The sequence below is a fragment of the Bactrocera latifrons genome, unplaced genomic scaffold, assembly GCF_001853355.1.
Source record: "Bactrocera latifrons isolate USDA-ARS-PBARC rearing strain unplaced genomic scaffold, ASM185335v1 scaffold_116, whole genome shotgun sequence".
NCBI lineage: Eukaryota > Metazoa > Arthropoda > Insecta > Diptera > Tephritidae > Bactrocera > Bactrocera latifrons.
In genome coordinates, this window is record NW_017534586.1 from 84,733 (window position 1) to 101,292 (window position 16,560).

Below are 16,560 nucleotides of genomic sequence, written 5' to 3' on the forward strand. Positions count from 1 at the left end.
TACATACAAATGTGTGAATATATATGTACATATATTTCTAATAGAAATATTCGCTATCACGAATATTWAGCTATAACATTATTACTTACTTTAAATTTTATTTTAGATGCACAAGTATATTTGAAATATGTGTGTGAATGCATACATACATACATATGTAAGTAAAGCACAAATTTCGATCACATTTCGCCGGGTTAATTAATGCAAAAGCATCACGCATTAAATGTGCGCACTTTTTGGGACTTCAACAATTCGAAATTCATAAAATTAGTTTTGGCAAAAAATCAAAAAGTCGACTGGGATGGCAGACCACCACCATGTCAATACAGAGGCGTACCAGAAAATCTAAAAGAAGGGATTGTGAAAAGCTTGCATTTGCTTAAAATATTTGCTCAATGGACTAGTAAATCAAATTAGAGCCAAAAATATTTGGGTGCAGAGAAGGAAAAATATATACACTGTATATATGTATGTGCATACGTGCGCAATTTCCACAAAATAATAGAGTTTTTTTCAATTCAAGAAAATTGTGTCCTATCGTTCCTCTTTGAGTACGACTTTGTATTACTTTTGTACCACGCTTTGGTCCTATGTACCTGTGCAATCAATCCTGCGGGKACATTTATATGGCGAGCAGTCCGACGAGATACGATTAAAAATGCACATTATTAATTAGCTGTTATAATTGCATTTAAAGAGCCATTAATATTTATAGAATTCATAATAAATAATGAGGAGGTGAATTCGGTTTAGTATTCTTGCACAGCGATGACAATAAAAAAGCGAAAAGCACAAGAAGGAAAATTTACTGGCCAACACATCATTATGGATATTTTGGTCTGTTTAAATGTTGGCTGTGTTCTTTTGTGTGGCATACACAAAAATGTTCTGGTTTGACAAATTTCTTTTGAACAAAGATCGTATGTATGCTTGTACAAACATACACAYWYATGTACATATGTATATAGGCGCCCTCGCGGTACTGAACTGATAGTTATTTTAATTTTATACTCGTGCAACCTACGGAAGAGATTATAATAGTTTTGTTCTCTTAATGGCTAAAAAATAATAAAATCATAAATCAGAAACCTATGTATATATCCAAAATATTCAGATTGTTTAGATTTATTAGCCTCCAGATCAAAATTTCAGCACCTGAGGTTGAGAATTGAAAATCCTTCGTATTTAGATTTTTCAGAACTTTGTTTATTTAATAATAATAATAATATTAATAATAATTTTATTCCTCCTTCCCATTTAAGTTTTTAATGGATTTAAGAGCAAAAGGAAACGGTTGAAACAGTCTTAAGCTTTTCATAAAGTCTCAATAGATGCTATACTAATTCGCGCCGTCCCTTTTCATTAAATATGGAACACTARTTTGASGGTCGAACTYGCACTTGTGGTATGTATGAACAATKTATTCCTGTAAGTACAGTAAAACCCGCTTAAATGGAAATTTCYATTTTTTCGAGGTAATTAGTCGGGTTGGGTAGATAAAAAAAAAACGCTTAAGTCCTTGGATGCATGTACTACTAACCAAATTTTTGGGTACTTAAGCGGGAGACAGTTAAAGGGGTTTTACTGTATAAACTTTCGTTCACGTAATTTTCAGAGTGTGCACATAAAGCTTGAATGACGCTTTGCTTCAACCGTTTAGTGTATTATTGTCGTCAACGCATAGCAAAGAAATATAATTGCAGTTAATTGCCGATGAATATACGGAATTTTCATATTAATTAACTTATATTAAATGCCAGAAAGGGTTTCATCTTATAAGTATGCGCTTTGCAACTSACTGAAAGCCTTGCTTTTCTCTAACATAAGCAGAGACATACTCGTGTGTAGGTATTTACTATGTAGAAGAGAGTGCAGTTTTGGAAAAGTCAAACAAAAGGGGCAACGGTTAAAAGAATTCTCCACAAAGTTATGACAGGTCTGTCAAAAATRCGACAACGACTGATGTTTTTTATTTAGTACCGTCGCGATACTCCTCATGTGGTGAGAGTTTCTGTTACGATATCCTAYTGTTCCGTGATCAAGAAATTTCGAATACATTTCTGAAATGAATCATTTGTGCTGATGTGGTTATGACGAGATCCAGTAAACCAGTAAGAGACCATTATGTGTGGGATCTTCCGTAATACTAAGCAAACCATTGCTTCATCTCATTTTTTACCAATTGGGTAACAATACTTTCTGATAACACGAAATTCACATTTTCCAATAAAAAAAAAAAATAGGAGTAGTGACAATTTGAGTCTAAGAACTTTAAAATTGGATCAACGCTCTCATGCACGAATTAAAATGAGCGGAGCTAAAACATTTTTTAGGACAGATATGTGTTAGTCTTAACTCAATGATATGAAGTGATAAAGTGTCCTGGTCCACTTTTACAAAATTATTGTAAACAAACTAAACACTTTTCCAGTGACTTATTTTTATTTTTAATAACTACCTTACCTTTATTTATTTATGTTGTACCCTTGATTTTACAATAAAACAGCTATTTTAATCTTTTTAAACACTTTTTGCGTAAACGCCTTTTTTCGCGATCGTGACAATTTCACTCTTCGAACGCCTACTGAATGAACCCTTGCATAGMTKGCAATASAACAATTCACTGGAAGCTTAGATAATACACCGGATTACATAATGCAAAGAACCGCGCGTCAAAAAATTTAAGTAACGGGACTTAGAATATACAATATTGCCTATAGACCTATATAAGAGAAAGTATTTGCTGGTGGCATCTTAAAAACTAAAAACTTGCAGTTAGATTTAAATAAAAAATTTAAGTTAAGCCAATGAATCAAGTTTTAAAAACAAAAATTTCATTAGAATCAATTTTTTTTTTATTAATTCGCTTATATCTCTGAAACAAAGCAATTTCGTGACATAAGCGTTTAGATCTTTTTTTTTCAGAAATTTTCCACAACTTTTCCTTTAGAAGTTTTGCGCTAAAACCAGCCGTTTACTCATTTTTTGTTCAAAAAACGTAAAAAATCGAAAAGGAATCTGAAAACCAATATTGATGACTAAAATTTTCTGGACATATGATCTCCAATCATATGTAGTACAGTTAGCCGGGTGTTCGAATTTTTTTTATTAATCTTCGWCGCATCGTTATTAGAAAAACACGTTCACTTGATTTCATTAACATACTTGTAACTGGTATATTGACCGATATCTGCGATATAAAGCCAACGGAAAGTTCGAAAATCTTTATATTAGATATATGCAGGTTATAGGAAGCATTGACATGATTCAACCCATTTTTGACGCACAGACATACTATTCAGTAAAAGATTAAATTTCGATCTCATAWCTCACATATTGACGAATATGTTTGGTCAAAAAGAAAAAAAAATGTGGGTACTGGGGTCCACATATTCGGTATTTAGGGATTTGAACACTTTTGGTCCGATTTGGGCAATTTTTGGTCATAAGATGTGGCACCAGAGGCACTATTCGTTTCGTATATTATTAAAATATTTGTGGGTGGAGTGGGTACAGTGGTCCGATATGCTTTATGATCAAAGTGGATAGTCACCATTCACTTTGGAAGAGACTGTAATAGTCATGAAGCCTTAAACTAAAAATAATAGAGTTCCCGGCAGAATGTCTCTTCACTACTAACCGTACTCATACGTATKTTATAATAATATCAAATCCGTAAAGAGGAAATCGAGGAAGAGCAGAAATGTAAGTAATGTCATAGAGCCCAGGGAGCTTGAAAGCTTTGAAAGAATTGATCGCTCATGARACATTCATTCAGAAGGCTCGAAGGGGCTACGCAATTTGTCTCAGGCGTTTACGGCTTCTAGATTAGGATGACATCAGTTCTATCACATTCTAGATAAAGTAGAAGATTTGCGCCTTTGCGTGTTGGAGGTTTATGCTCGATTCTCCCCTTCGAACGCGCTAGTTTATCKTCGTGCTCTTTGTGTCCCACATTTCCTCGAACAAACAACTGAAAACGGATTCGTTGATTGACGATCTGCTTCAATGCTAGCCATGTCATTTAATTCAAACAAAATACAAATTGTGTTCGTTTTTGTGTTAGGTTCCACTAGAACTCAATCATTTCAGTGCATTGCTTAACTGTTTTAATTAACAAAATTTCCGTTTTGATTAAATAAAAAACCAAAATGCGATTCGCCTGATATGTATGTACATATGTATATATATATGTCTGTGAGATACTCACCTTGACAGCCCAGCAATCAGTCACAATTCTCACTGGATCCATGAAAAATGAAATTACTCACGTCAACTGTTAATATGGAACTTCAGGCTTCCGAAAATCTTCTCGCCAACAGGTCATACTCCTAAATTTGTCTGCATACCGCACATACATATATGTACATATGTACATACATATGTAAATAAAAACCTGCTTCACTTCAGCACCCGAAAATCATCGATCATTTTGCCCATAAGACATAGGTATTTAATAAATACACACAGATCATATACACTGATCATCGTGCAGCAGCTAAGCAATGCGTCGCCAGTTTTATTTCAACCGTACCATTACCGACCGAAATGTCAGTGTGAAGCTCATCATAAACTTCGTCAACCGCTCATTTTGGTTTATGACGGTTTCATTATACTAAATGAACTGCTTCGCACACCGTACCACCAACTACACTGACAGCCATGTATCTGATGCTGTAGCCATTCGTTTGCCTCTAGATCTTTATCAATAAATTTGGTCGGAGGCGCCTGAAATTTAACTTATCACTGTAAATCTTCAAGCCTAAATACAAGCAGTTAGTTATTTATGTATATGACTACATACATATGTATGTATGTATGTATACAACTTAAAACACCACTGCAGCTACCCTTTAGAGAAAATACTTGGAAATTAGTTAGAATATTTTAGTTATGTGAGTTATGTAAATGAAAGAAACATGGAATTTCCTCTGACATTTTGTAGATATTTTTAAAGACCTAAATCGAATATAGTTATTTGAAGGTTTTAGTTAAACCACACTTAACAAAAACTAAATTTTCAGCTTTATATTTTAATGCATTAGGGTAGTTCCTGRTGGGTAAATAAGTATCTGCATTTATATTATTTTGCCCAAAATATCTTTTATACATACATATGTACAGGGTTTGTCCGGAAAGATTTTCTCCCGCCTCGACTGTACTTCGGAGCATTCGAGCACCGACTGGGTTCGGTAGAGGGCGTTCTCAGCTAACAAACCGCTGCTTAGTTGTSTCCGAGCACCTGGAGTGTCAGGACAAACATTTTTGTGCGACGTGTTTCTGTTGGTAGTGCAAGCCGAAAATGCAGCGTTCGTTAGAGCAAAGATATGCGATTAAATTCTCTGTGAAACTCGGTAAATTTGCGAAAGAGGCGTTTGATATGATCAAGCAGACTTACCCAGATCTTGCTATAGCAAGAAGTGATGTGTTTCGGTGGCACCAGGCCTTTTTGGAGGGCATGAAAGAGGTCGCTGATGAATGAGCAAATCCAAAGTGGAAACGATGCTCATTGTCTTTCTTGACATCAAAGCCATCGTCCACCAAGAATTTGTTCCTCCTGGACCTCAACGCCAAGTTTTACGTGGAAGCCACAAGACATCGCAGTCGGTTGGAAGTTGCACCACGACAATGCCGCGGCTCACACCGTCATTCTTGTGCAGAGCTACGTATCTAACCACGGTCGGCATCCCAACGCTACCGCAGCCGTCCTACAGCGCCGATCTGGCCCTCAGACTTTTTTGTTTCCTTGTCTGAAAAGGCCGATGAAAGACAAACATTTTGAGACGATAGAGGGGATCTAAGCCTTCAATGCTTGGAAATCGCGCCTCATCGACGCAGAAGGAGCTTATTTTGAATGTTTTGAAGAATCAATTTTTTTTAAATCGACTCAGTGCTATTACTTTCCAGACAAATTCTGTATATATCGAACAGCATACTGAATTGATTACACCTTTTCAAATACTTTGAAACTATGTAGGACATACTGTCAGTAAAGAGTGAATTATTTTGGTTGATACGAACCTGTTTCATTGCCACGACAATAATGGTATCGGTTTCGATTTCGGCAAAGCTATTGTATATAGTATAACTATATAATAGGTTTATGTTTCCTGCTTATAAGCAGAACCGACCTCATTTTTCCAATCTTTCGCTTTCATGCTTACTATTTTTGAAAAGTGTCGTTTTGCGGTCGCGCCAACTAATAGATGGGTAGAAATATAAAATATWTAAATCAATTTGTGCACTTCAACTACAACTTCTCCCATCTTCACAAAAATTGTTATGTTATATTATATTTAATGYGAGTAAAGTTACGTGAGTATCTATCAAAAATTTCAAAATTAATGAATGTTTATTATCATTCGAAAGAGCAATTTTTRGAATTTATTTTTTAAAGATTATCTTTTTCAAATGTTGGKCGCAGCTACGTTTCAGAAGWTCCATCCGCTGAGCCCAATTTTAGGTGACTCGTYCRAGCATTTCAACTGGTAACTGGCGAATGTTCCAAAACTTGAATCGAAGCGGGATCGTCCACAYAGACTTTAGAATTTACATATCCGCACATGATATCACACGATCTTGATGGCCAATCGACCGACCCAAAAGGTGAAATTATCTGCTCGCCGAAGTGTTCTCTAAGTAAACCCATTGATTGATGCTATATATGGGAAGTGGCGCCGTCTTGTTGAAAGCAAATGTCGCCGAGATCGCTAGCTTCACTCAATAGTCGATTATGATGGCTTGTTTAATTTTGGTACGAGTTTAAATCCTTAAGTTCACGCACTTTACCCGAACGAAATAAAATGTATTTAGTGTCAAGCGACTTTTTGTTAATTTCTTCAGCAAATATATGTATTATACTCTAAATAAGCAATTTATAATAACGCGATTTCGAACCTTGTTTTTTATTAATATATACATACATACAAATGTATACWCAAATATTAATTTCAGGCTTGAACTCAATTTCAATGGTCTGTAAAACCTCAGTTCCCTGTGTTTTGGTTAAAAACTTAATTTCACGTACGATCGGGAATACGTGGTACGACATGTGCTCTTTGGCGCCACTATTCCAAATATGACGTTCAGATTTCCTCCCAAAAATGCTCAACGTAATAAATTCGTGCCTCAATAAATCGGAGTCGAATCGTTGAGCGTCCGAACTGAGGCTGGTGTAAGAATTGTGACGCTCCGTTATGGCGTTTCAGCTCAATTGTCCAATAAGGGGGTGGACGCAATCTACGAAAACTAAAAAATTTATAGCAATTTTGTCGCCGTCTGGAGCGTTAGGTGCTGAACACAATAATTCGCATACACACATATGTACATATACCCCTATTGATGTATTTGTATCTCAACAAAAAAAAAAATTGCATCATAAAATGGGAACAAGCAAACAGTGGCCGTTGATGATCCTTAAACCTAAGAAAAAAGAACGCACGACAAGTGCCTTATGTCCTCGTTTGACCCTTTAGTAATTTTTTTCCTTTGTGTAGCATACTGCGGTATTGTCGTTAAGTGTGAATTTTGGGAAGGCGGTGTCTTTTAATATTTACTTAGCCCATGACATCAATTGTGTTCTACCTGTTACAGATATTCTCACATACATACATATGTACCTAGATATGTACATATGTAGATACTTATAAAAGTGTGCATATTCATGTGATGGAGGTTTGTGTGTGCATAAGCAAGTGTGTCGCCACTAGTAATAAAATTAAGAGAATAAAATCAGACTGATCACAAACATCCGCCGTTACAAGTGCAAAGCCTTACTCTCACAAACACATACCATGTGTCGTCAAGTGGCATGSACGTTAACCATGGATCTGCCCACAGTCGGTTYGCTATTGTTTATCGTCGCCGAAGCAGYCGATATGTTGTGCCGCGGTGGCGCCACAGTCATGTGTGCAGCATTATTGCGCAGTCAGAACAAGCCCGCAGGACTCGTAAAGTACTTCAATCGATGTACATACATGGTCGACTTATGGCTTGTTTGTCTCTTATCTCTTGTTGCGGATCTCCCTTTTATGTGGTAAAGACACTATTGTCGCCTGAGGTCCTATGCACAGTAGCTGTGACATGTGTTTCTTTACGATAAGAATGTACCTACACTAATGCCAAGTAATTTGTTAAGCAGCTTCCGTTTGATCACACGAACTCTTCTGCAGTAACTTTTTGGCGCTGAACATCGTTAATATGAGCAATAAAGCTCGTTGTAGTTACTTAGGCCATTGTGATACTAACAGACCGTAGCATAAAGCTCTATATTAAAGTATTAGAATTTTARAATACTGACTAGAAACTGATCTGCTTCGCTGCGCAAAACTCTTTCCTGTAATAATTCGACTCGATCCTCATCTATACTATTTTAGAGGATTTAAATTGCTTTTTATACATATCTATGTACATATTTAGAATTTTTTCAATTCCAATTCCTCCATGTTTTTCCATTGCATTTTATAAATTTTTGCAGGAAATCCCTGCTTATATGGAAACCTTTTGTATGATGAAATATCTTCACTAAATTTGGCACAAGTACTAATCTAAGACAATGATTCCATCTCCAAAAAAATATRCAATCTATTTTTATAATAAGTTACATTTCACCCGAACATAGACCTTCCCTACTTTTTCTTGTTATAATTGTAGCCGGGTTTTGGCAATGGGAAAAGTATTTGCCTTACAAAATTTTCAAATAAAAGGATTTGATTCCGATCGTTCAGTTTATATGACAGCTATATGATACTCGTACTTTTCTTCTTTGCTGCTACAACAGAGAGTCGGTCTGAACCGAGAACACGAAACTTCGCTAGTTCCCCAACAGCTTCTTGAGAAAAGAACTTGTGACAATTTTCAGATCGATGTGTCAAAATCTGTGCACCTGCATAGTTAACTTGTGGTATATACAAACGGTACTAAATATGTATATATTAATATAAATAAGAATGACCAATCAGAGAAATGGCATTTTACATATGATTTGGTCGTTTGCCGCCCCTTAAAGTCAAGATTGATGAAGCAGTTTGGCAAGGAGTCAGCTTTAATATAAATATGAGCGTCAAGTTTCATTATGTAGATACACACATTGACTCTTTTTTCGAAAGTCTTTAAGCTGTTGGCGAGAAACAGTGAAAGGGGTTCCATTAAGACATAAAGGCGATGGGGAAACGTTACGAAGGAAGTTGGGATATTAGCATGATAGTTGAATACCGCTGCGCATGAAGAGGGACTCGGGCATACAAATATACATATGTCGAAGCGTATTCTACTTTAAGACAAAGAAAAACATTAACTTCGGCAGAACCGAAGCTATATTTTGAATATTCTATGCCAATTGTGAAGATATCTCGTCAACYAAATAAGYATAATTAGTATGACACCTTTAYGCTGTAGTKCTCCRATATCGAYAAACGAGCARCTTCTTGGGAAGAAAAGTACATGYACAAAGTTTCAGATCGATATCTCTAAAACTGGGGGACAGACGGACCTACGGACGTGACTAATTCGACTTAGTTCATCAGCTGTSACTTTTTGGTGTTACAAACATCGTAGCAAGCTTATTAAATATTTATACGTTTGTTGAAATATAAACCATAAACAGTAACATCGTTCCTGARACCCACTTGAATGAGTATAATTGTCATTGTAAACACTTTCAAAAACTCATTTAGATATGTTTAATACATATGTACATATTTTTGTATTTATTAACGCAGGTGAGCCAAGTTTTGAAAATCTTTCGAGAACTTCTTATGCAGCGACTTCAATGTCATGATGCGTGTGCAGTAACACCAGGCTCACCAATCCATCTTGAAGTATGTTCGTCCTCAGCCACGTTTTCGTGCGTTCAGAGCCCGCATTCGTCACCGGAAGTGTACGGAATATGCAAAAAAATTATTGAACTGTAGAGTATAGGTCTCCATCGCAGTTCTTCAACGTTTTTCTTGCAGGAGTCGGTACCAACGTTTCAAATTACACTACCAGCGATCAAGTTCAAACGTCGCATAACGTTGTCATTCAAATTCTCTATCAAGCCGCGAGAACTTTCATACAAAACCAATTCCTTTAAACTGACATGAATATGTTCTAATGACTGGACGCGGACACGGACATTATATTAGTAATATTTCGTTCAAATACTCTCTGATAAACGGACAAGATTTCATAAAATGTGTGAAGAAAATTGTGTACAATTTTTAGTTTCCGTGTTTTCTTAAAACTTACTAATATACTTATGAAGTTTTGCGACAGTTTTATTTAGGGAAAATATGCAAAATTATCACGGCAAACAAATTGACTTGCGCTGGCGCCGTTTGGGTCGCGTTGGCTTAACGGAAACTAAAGGGATAATTGWGATTTATTCACGCCTGCCTAGCATTGTCTCGCATTTATTAGTTCAGTAGTAGTAGTATTCAGTCTGAATACAAGTACACGTTTTTGCCACGCCCCCATATGTGGACAGCTGCCAAAGTCGGCCAAAAACACTTTGACAATGGATATCCGGTTATGAGGAACTTCACTGTACATACTTACATATGTATATTACAGACCCTAACCTGAAAAACGTACGTATATACACATGTACATATGTACATATGTGAGTGAAATATTCTAATGTTAAAAGGGCTACTTTTATGTCAAAATTATTCGGTGTTATAATAAACTCATATATACGCAAAAGTAAATCGCACCTATTATTTAATTACAACGTTAATCTGTATGTCTAACAATTGTAGGCACTGAACGCCAAGAGGCATCAAATGAGCAGAAGKTGCTCAAATAATTGTCGATACAAATTGAGAACGACTATCTGGAGGATTACGAAGTCAAAGCGACTAGCTTGTTGAAAACGTCGCCTSAGCAAAATTAGCTTACATTGTATACAAACACATTTATATACAAAAATGCGTCAAAATAAATTAATAATCAAAGGAAGTGTTAACACAGCAACAACACTGATTCAATGGGAGGAGTCATGAAACGAAAGAGCACACATTTCAATTGAGTAAATAAGAAGAAAATACAATATTTGTTCCTGACAATTTTCCAAAATGGAGATCGGCTCACAGCTTGTATTTACTATAAATGTAATAAACGCACGAGTCCAAAGACCAATCAGGCGTTGCTTTACATACATATACATGTAACTCAAAAATGCTGGAGAGAAAAGTAAGGGAAAAGAGAGATCGAAAACACTGAGCAGCATAGAGAGCCGATCGTCAGTCAACAGTACCTACAAAAACAGGTTGCAGCTTGTGTRTCGGGCATAGTGTGAAATGAGCATRTGTTAATATCGCTTCGAAGAACAGATCGGAAATTTTTAGCCGACGAAGACAGAATTGCTATTAGCAAAAGTTAGTTTCCAAGTGAACGTGCTCGCAGCAATAATAAAAAGCATAATCTAGACGGTTGTATGGAAATACTTAAAACTTTAAGCGGTGACTGTGTGTGGCAAGATAACAAAAATTTTTTAAAAAATTAAGTGTGCTAACTAATAGAACTACAAAAAACATATCAGTGAAAATGCTAAGCATGACAGAGTTTGTGGATATGAGAATGCAGCAGCAGATTGCGCATGAATTATATAGACAGCAAATTATGCAGCGTATACCGGGTAAGAATTGGCGTATTTTCGACCAAAATTTTACCGTCGGCGTTTTTTTTAAATTTTTTTTATTGTAAGTCATCGTGGTGGCCACAACTAATTACGGGCTTGTTATTAATTTCAGATCCATTTCCACCTATGCTGCCGTTTCATATGCCCCATCACTTAATAATGCCACAACGCCCGGCATTGCCTGGTGTAAAAGCAAAATTGGAAAACGACGAATTGTGGAAACAGTTTCATAGAATCGGTACGGAAATGATCATTACAAAGAGCGGAAGGTAAATTTACAGATATACATATGTACATATAAATAATATATGTATATGTACCACTATATACATATACTAGATAWCACTGCATATGATTATGGATAAATAATATTGGGTAGTCGAAAACGTCTTTTCGTTTTTCTAATCAAACTTCAAACTTTTTTTTATATTTGTACTAATAAATAAATAAACAAATATGTACCATTTTGGTCGACCATTTTTTGCCATTGCTTCGTTAGAGAGATTATTCCATCAGTGTAAAACGTTTATCAGTGTAAATCGRAATTTCGAAATTTCCAGAACGGAAGCAAGCGAACCATTGTTGTGCTACACAAACTGATATAGCACTTTAGATATACGACTGCAACGAAATCTATTCATCTATTGACAAAATACGAAAAGACTTTTTTAACTACCCATTATAATACATACCACTGCATATGATTAAGCATATAAAATATAGGAATATGTTTAAAATTTGCTGCTCTTGACGTGTCTTGTACGAGTGTTCCATTTACAAAACTTTCTCAAATGATTAACACGCGTAAATATCTCAACGGGTGGTAATTTCCGAASGCAACGACGGTATGATCCAAAGGACAAATATCCAGGCCTTTTTTTAAATACACAAGTATGTATGTGCATATGCTTGCACAGATTACAAAGAATGAGAGTAGGAGAATCACTTGTGTGGCGCCAATGGGATCATAAAACTACATACATACAACAACCGTCAYATTTGTTGGTCGCCGAATAGGCAGAAGCCACGGACGGCGCTTTGTTCTTTCMACCTTTTCTTTATATTTCATACACTTGGTTCGCTAGAATTACACTTGCTCTTAACTGAATTGTCTTCTGTCTGCGATTAAAAGCCAAAATATGTATTTACATATTCAATTCCCAGCAGTAAATTAGAATAAACGTTAAATAGTTTACACACCAAAAATGTGACCAAATTTAAAAACCCCCACTAAGCTCGTTTGTGCTTTGAAAACTGCTGTTGGATTTTGTGACTTCTGTGCTATCACTTGCATACACACATATGCACGRGTATATAGCATAGATCAATATTGGGTGCTAATTACAGAATGGCATATGTGGCCGTCAAGTTCACAACCAATGTTGACCCCCTTTACCACATCATTAGTTCAGTCTTACAGCAGCGAGCGCAGCACGTTAAAATCAATTAATCATGTGCACTTTGTTTTGGTAACAAACCATTATGAGCAGGGCATTGCGCATCAATTGAATAAAAYTGCAGACACGTCAGTAGTATCTGCAGTATACTGGCATATCTGGGTAAGAATGTGCTTTTTTACATACATACATATACTAAAAATGTTTTAAGAAATGTGTGAGTTCATGTGGTAATGTTTGGCTTGTTCTTTGCTGCGTCGTCGTCGCTGTTCTTAAAATTGAAATCAATTTTCATGGCGCCAATTCGTTATGCTCCCTGCTGTTCTACTTTATGACGGAAGGCCCTTTGCCATTGCTGGCTTTAATTTTGATCTTTTATTTTTTATTTTCATGGAAGGTTTGTTTTTGTTGTCAGGTAGTCTGCCTTCTGCCATGCCATAATTACACACTTGTTAACCGGCCCGAACCAATCATCTATATTTAGTTCGTTTGGATATAAAACCACAAATCACATAAGTTACGCCTACATTTTGTGGCCTATTCTAGTGATGATAGTTTCATTTGATATATTGATTTGCCACCTTTCAAAGTACGAAACATATGTACACAAATACATACATATGTACATATATATGTATGCATGTAATCACAAACGACTGTTAACAATGTTTATGTATAAATAGTATATATTTTGTGCTTGTGTTTTCTCTATTCAATATCTATCAATCTTCAAACTTTATAACTAATATGATACTGCCTTGTATTGCAGGCGAATGTTTCCATCGATGCGTGTGTCCGTCTCTGGTCTCGAAAACGAAGCGAATTATTGTGTTTTGCTCGAAATGGTTCCCGTTGGTGATTGTCGCTTTAAGTTTTCTGGCTCACATTGGATACCTGCTGGYGGTGCTGAGCCTCAGAGCCCCCAACGCATGTTTTTGCATCCTGACAGCCCAGCCACTGGTGCACATTGGCAATCYCAAGCCATTATTTTTAACAAAGTTAAACTCACCAATAATACACTGGACAGCAATGGACATGTGAGTGTTTTGCGAATGCTTGTTAGTTAAAAAATGTTGAYTTATTTTCTTTGACATCTTCAGATTGTGCTCGCCAGCATGCATAAGTATCAACCGCGTTTGCACATCATCCGTACTTCGGACCTAACGCAGCTGCCGTGGTCTCCGCAACAGGCTTTCGTTTTTCCCGAAACAGAATTCGTTGCAGTTACTGCTTACCAGGTTCGTGTGTTTTATGTTTATGAATTCTATATTTTCGCTTTAAGCGGTTACATGGGTTCCTCGTGTATAAAACAGTCTTTTTTTCAAAAATTTTTATCTCAATAAAAATTAAATATTTTATTAGAACTTTTTATTGTTACATAGTGTATATTAACAAAGAAATTCTGAATTTTTTGAAAAAGMAATTATTATAAACTCCATTTCCCGGTGCTCATCGAAAAAAATGCGACTGTGTTGGCATCCTTACAGGATCATCTAAAGTGAAAAAATACGTGTTTTATTAAAATCTTAAATTAGAAGCAAAGAAAAACGAAAATTCGAAATTTTACAAAAAATGTAAATTTCAGTGAAAGTTTCCCAATATTTTTTAAAAATAATTGTAATTGGAAAAAAAGTAATCCGTTGAATTCTGTAAGAATTTTATTTCAAAGCCCTATGTRAAATTTGYTTTTGTTGAAGMGGCAGAATTCTGTCGAGTTGACAGTCTTTGGACGGATAAAAAACCGGGTCCGTTCCGGTAAAATTTCAYGAAGATTAGTTGAACAGTTCTCRAGAAATCTTGCCAACCGACTTCAAAAACACAGTTGCGAGAAAAACGCGTATAAAGACGGCGCACTTAGCCTAGCTAGCCGCGAGCGCATGCAAGTTTTCAAGGCTATCTCTCCGAAACTATTACTCGGATCAACTTGATTGAAAATTTAGACAACATTCTAGAGGTGTTGTAGAATTGAAAAAKACAGTTTTTTGAAACCCGTAAACCTATGGAATCTCTTAACACATATATGTACATAAAAAAAAAATCAATAACAAATGTCCGCAACTTTTGCAAAATAATTAATCAACATATTTTTAAATTTATTTGCACTTTTAGAATGATCGCATTACAAAGTTAAAGATTGATAACAATCCTTTTGCCAAAGGCTTTCGTGAAACGGGCCAGTCACGTTGCAAACGCAAGCTAAACACCTTGAATTCCGACGAAGAGGATTTAGGCGAAAGTCCATCCAGTCCCAGCAAAAATTCATTTGTATCTAGCGAAGATGATCGCATCAGCGTTTGCAGTGGTCGAATGGACTCATCATCAATAAAACGCTGCCGCTCGTTCGACTCTTACGATGATGATATTTATGTAAACTCGAGCAATTCACGTAGCTGTGAGAGTATATCGCCGCCACAATATGATGAAAATATGTACTCGGCAATGGCTATGTACCACAGGGAGCCCATGCAGTATCAGTTCTTAAATAGTCCGCCCATCGATATTGCCGCCGCCACATATTTAGCAGCCGCAGCCAACATCAATCCACCAATGTCCAYAACACCGGATGGAATGGAGCCGTTGTTAGCGCATCTGCCACAAAAAGTAAATTTACAGACGCACTTGCCATACTCGCGGTTGCCACAATTTCCACCMGCTACCGATATTACGCCGGCAGTGAAAGTATTTGGAAATCCAGCTACGGCGACGCATTTAATTGAAGAACAAACTGCAGAAAGTCCAGCAATATTAGGCGARACCACCAGAACACATAACGAAGACGAAGTGGAACCGAAACAAACGAAGCGCAATAACTTTAGCATATCGGCCATTTTGGCGTTCTAAAAATTTCGTTTTTAATCAATTATGTTCTTCTGGCGCAAGTAGCATATATTTGGATATTCACCTATTTATATTTTRTACATATATGTATATACATTAAACAACTAAAATTAGTATAAAMATATTGAGAAACAAATACTTTTTATTTCTGACTTGTAAATCTTACCTCCGAGACGAAATATATAGAGCTTTATGAGAGCCAATGTGGACGATGGGCGTGGCACCGATCTAAACGGGATTAGACAATATTTACAAACTGGGCGAAGGAGTACAGATAATCCTGAGATTTTAGATGTGACTTTTGATAGTCTGTGCTCTTTCAATGGTCAYGCGACCGCCATTATCGTCAAAGTACAGTGTGGCAACTAAATCCTCAAGTCGCTAGACGGCAGCACATGGGGAAAGGACAAAGAAACGTTGTTGGCAACTTACAAGGCAATCGGCTGCCCCGTACYTAACTATGCCGCACCAATATGGTCGCCCGGATGCAGTGAAACGCAGACGRKKAAACTTCAGACTTGTCAAAATACTGCGCTCCAAACTAYGACAGGATGGCTCTTAAGRGCCGTATGCTTYCAGTTAARGGGCATAATGAACAACTCTCCAGGCAGCTTCTGCAGAGATGCTTTCGCAGAAATCATTCTTGCAACTGCTTGGAGCGGAACCGCCTCCTAAGAACATCAAAAGGGCACTCCTCAACTACGT

The 16,560-nt window shown here is 36.5% G+C and overlaps 1 protein-coding gene across 1 annotated transcript; it reads left to right on the forward strand.

The window, feature by feature from the left end:
- Window positions 1–11,526: 11,526 nt before the first annotated feature.
- On the forward strand, window positions 11,527–15,946 carry LOC108976912 (T-box protein 2). Its single transcript, XM_018946341.1, has 5 exons — window positions 11,527–11,617; window positions 11,733–11,889; window positions 13,787–14,054; window positions 14,118–14,255; window positions 15,127–15,946. The coding sequence occupies exons 1-5, from the start codon at window positions 11,527–11,529 to the stop codon at window positions 15,856–15,858; spliced, it is 1,386 nt and encodes a 461-aa protein (XP_018801886.1). The 3' UTR covers window positions 15,859–15,946.
- Window positions 15,947–16,560: the final 614 nt, after the last annotated feature.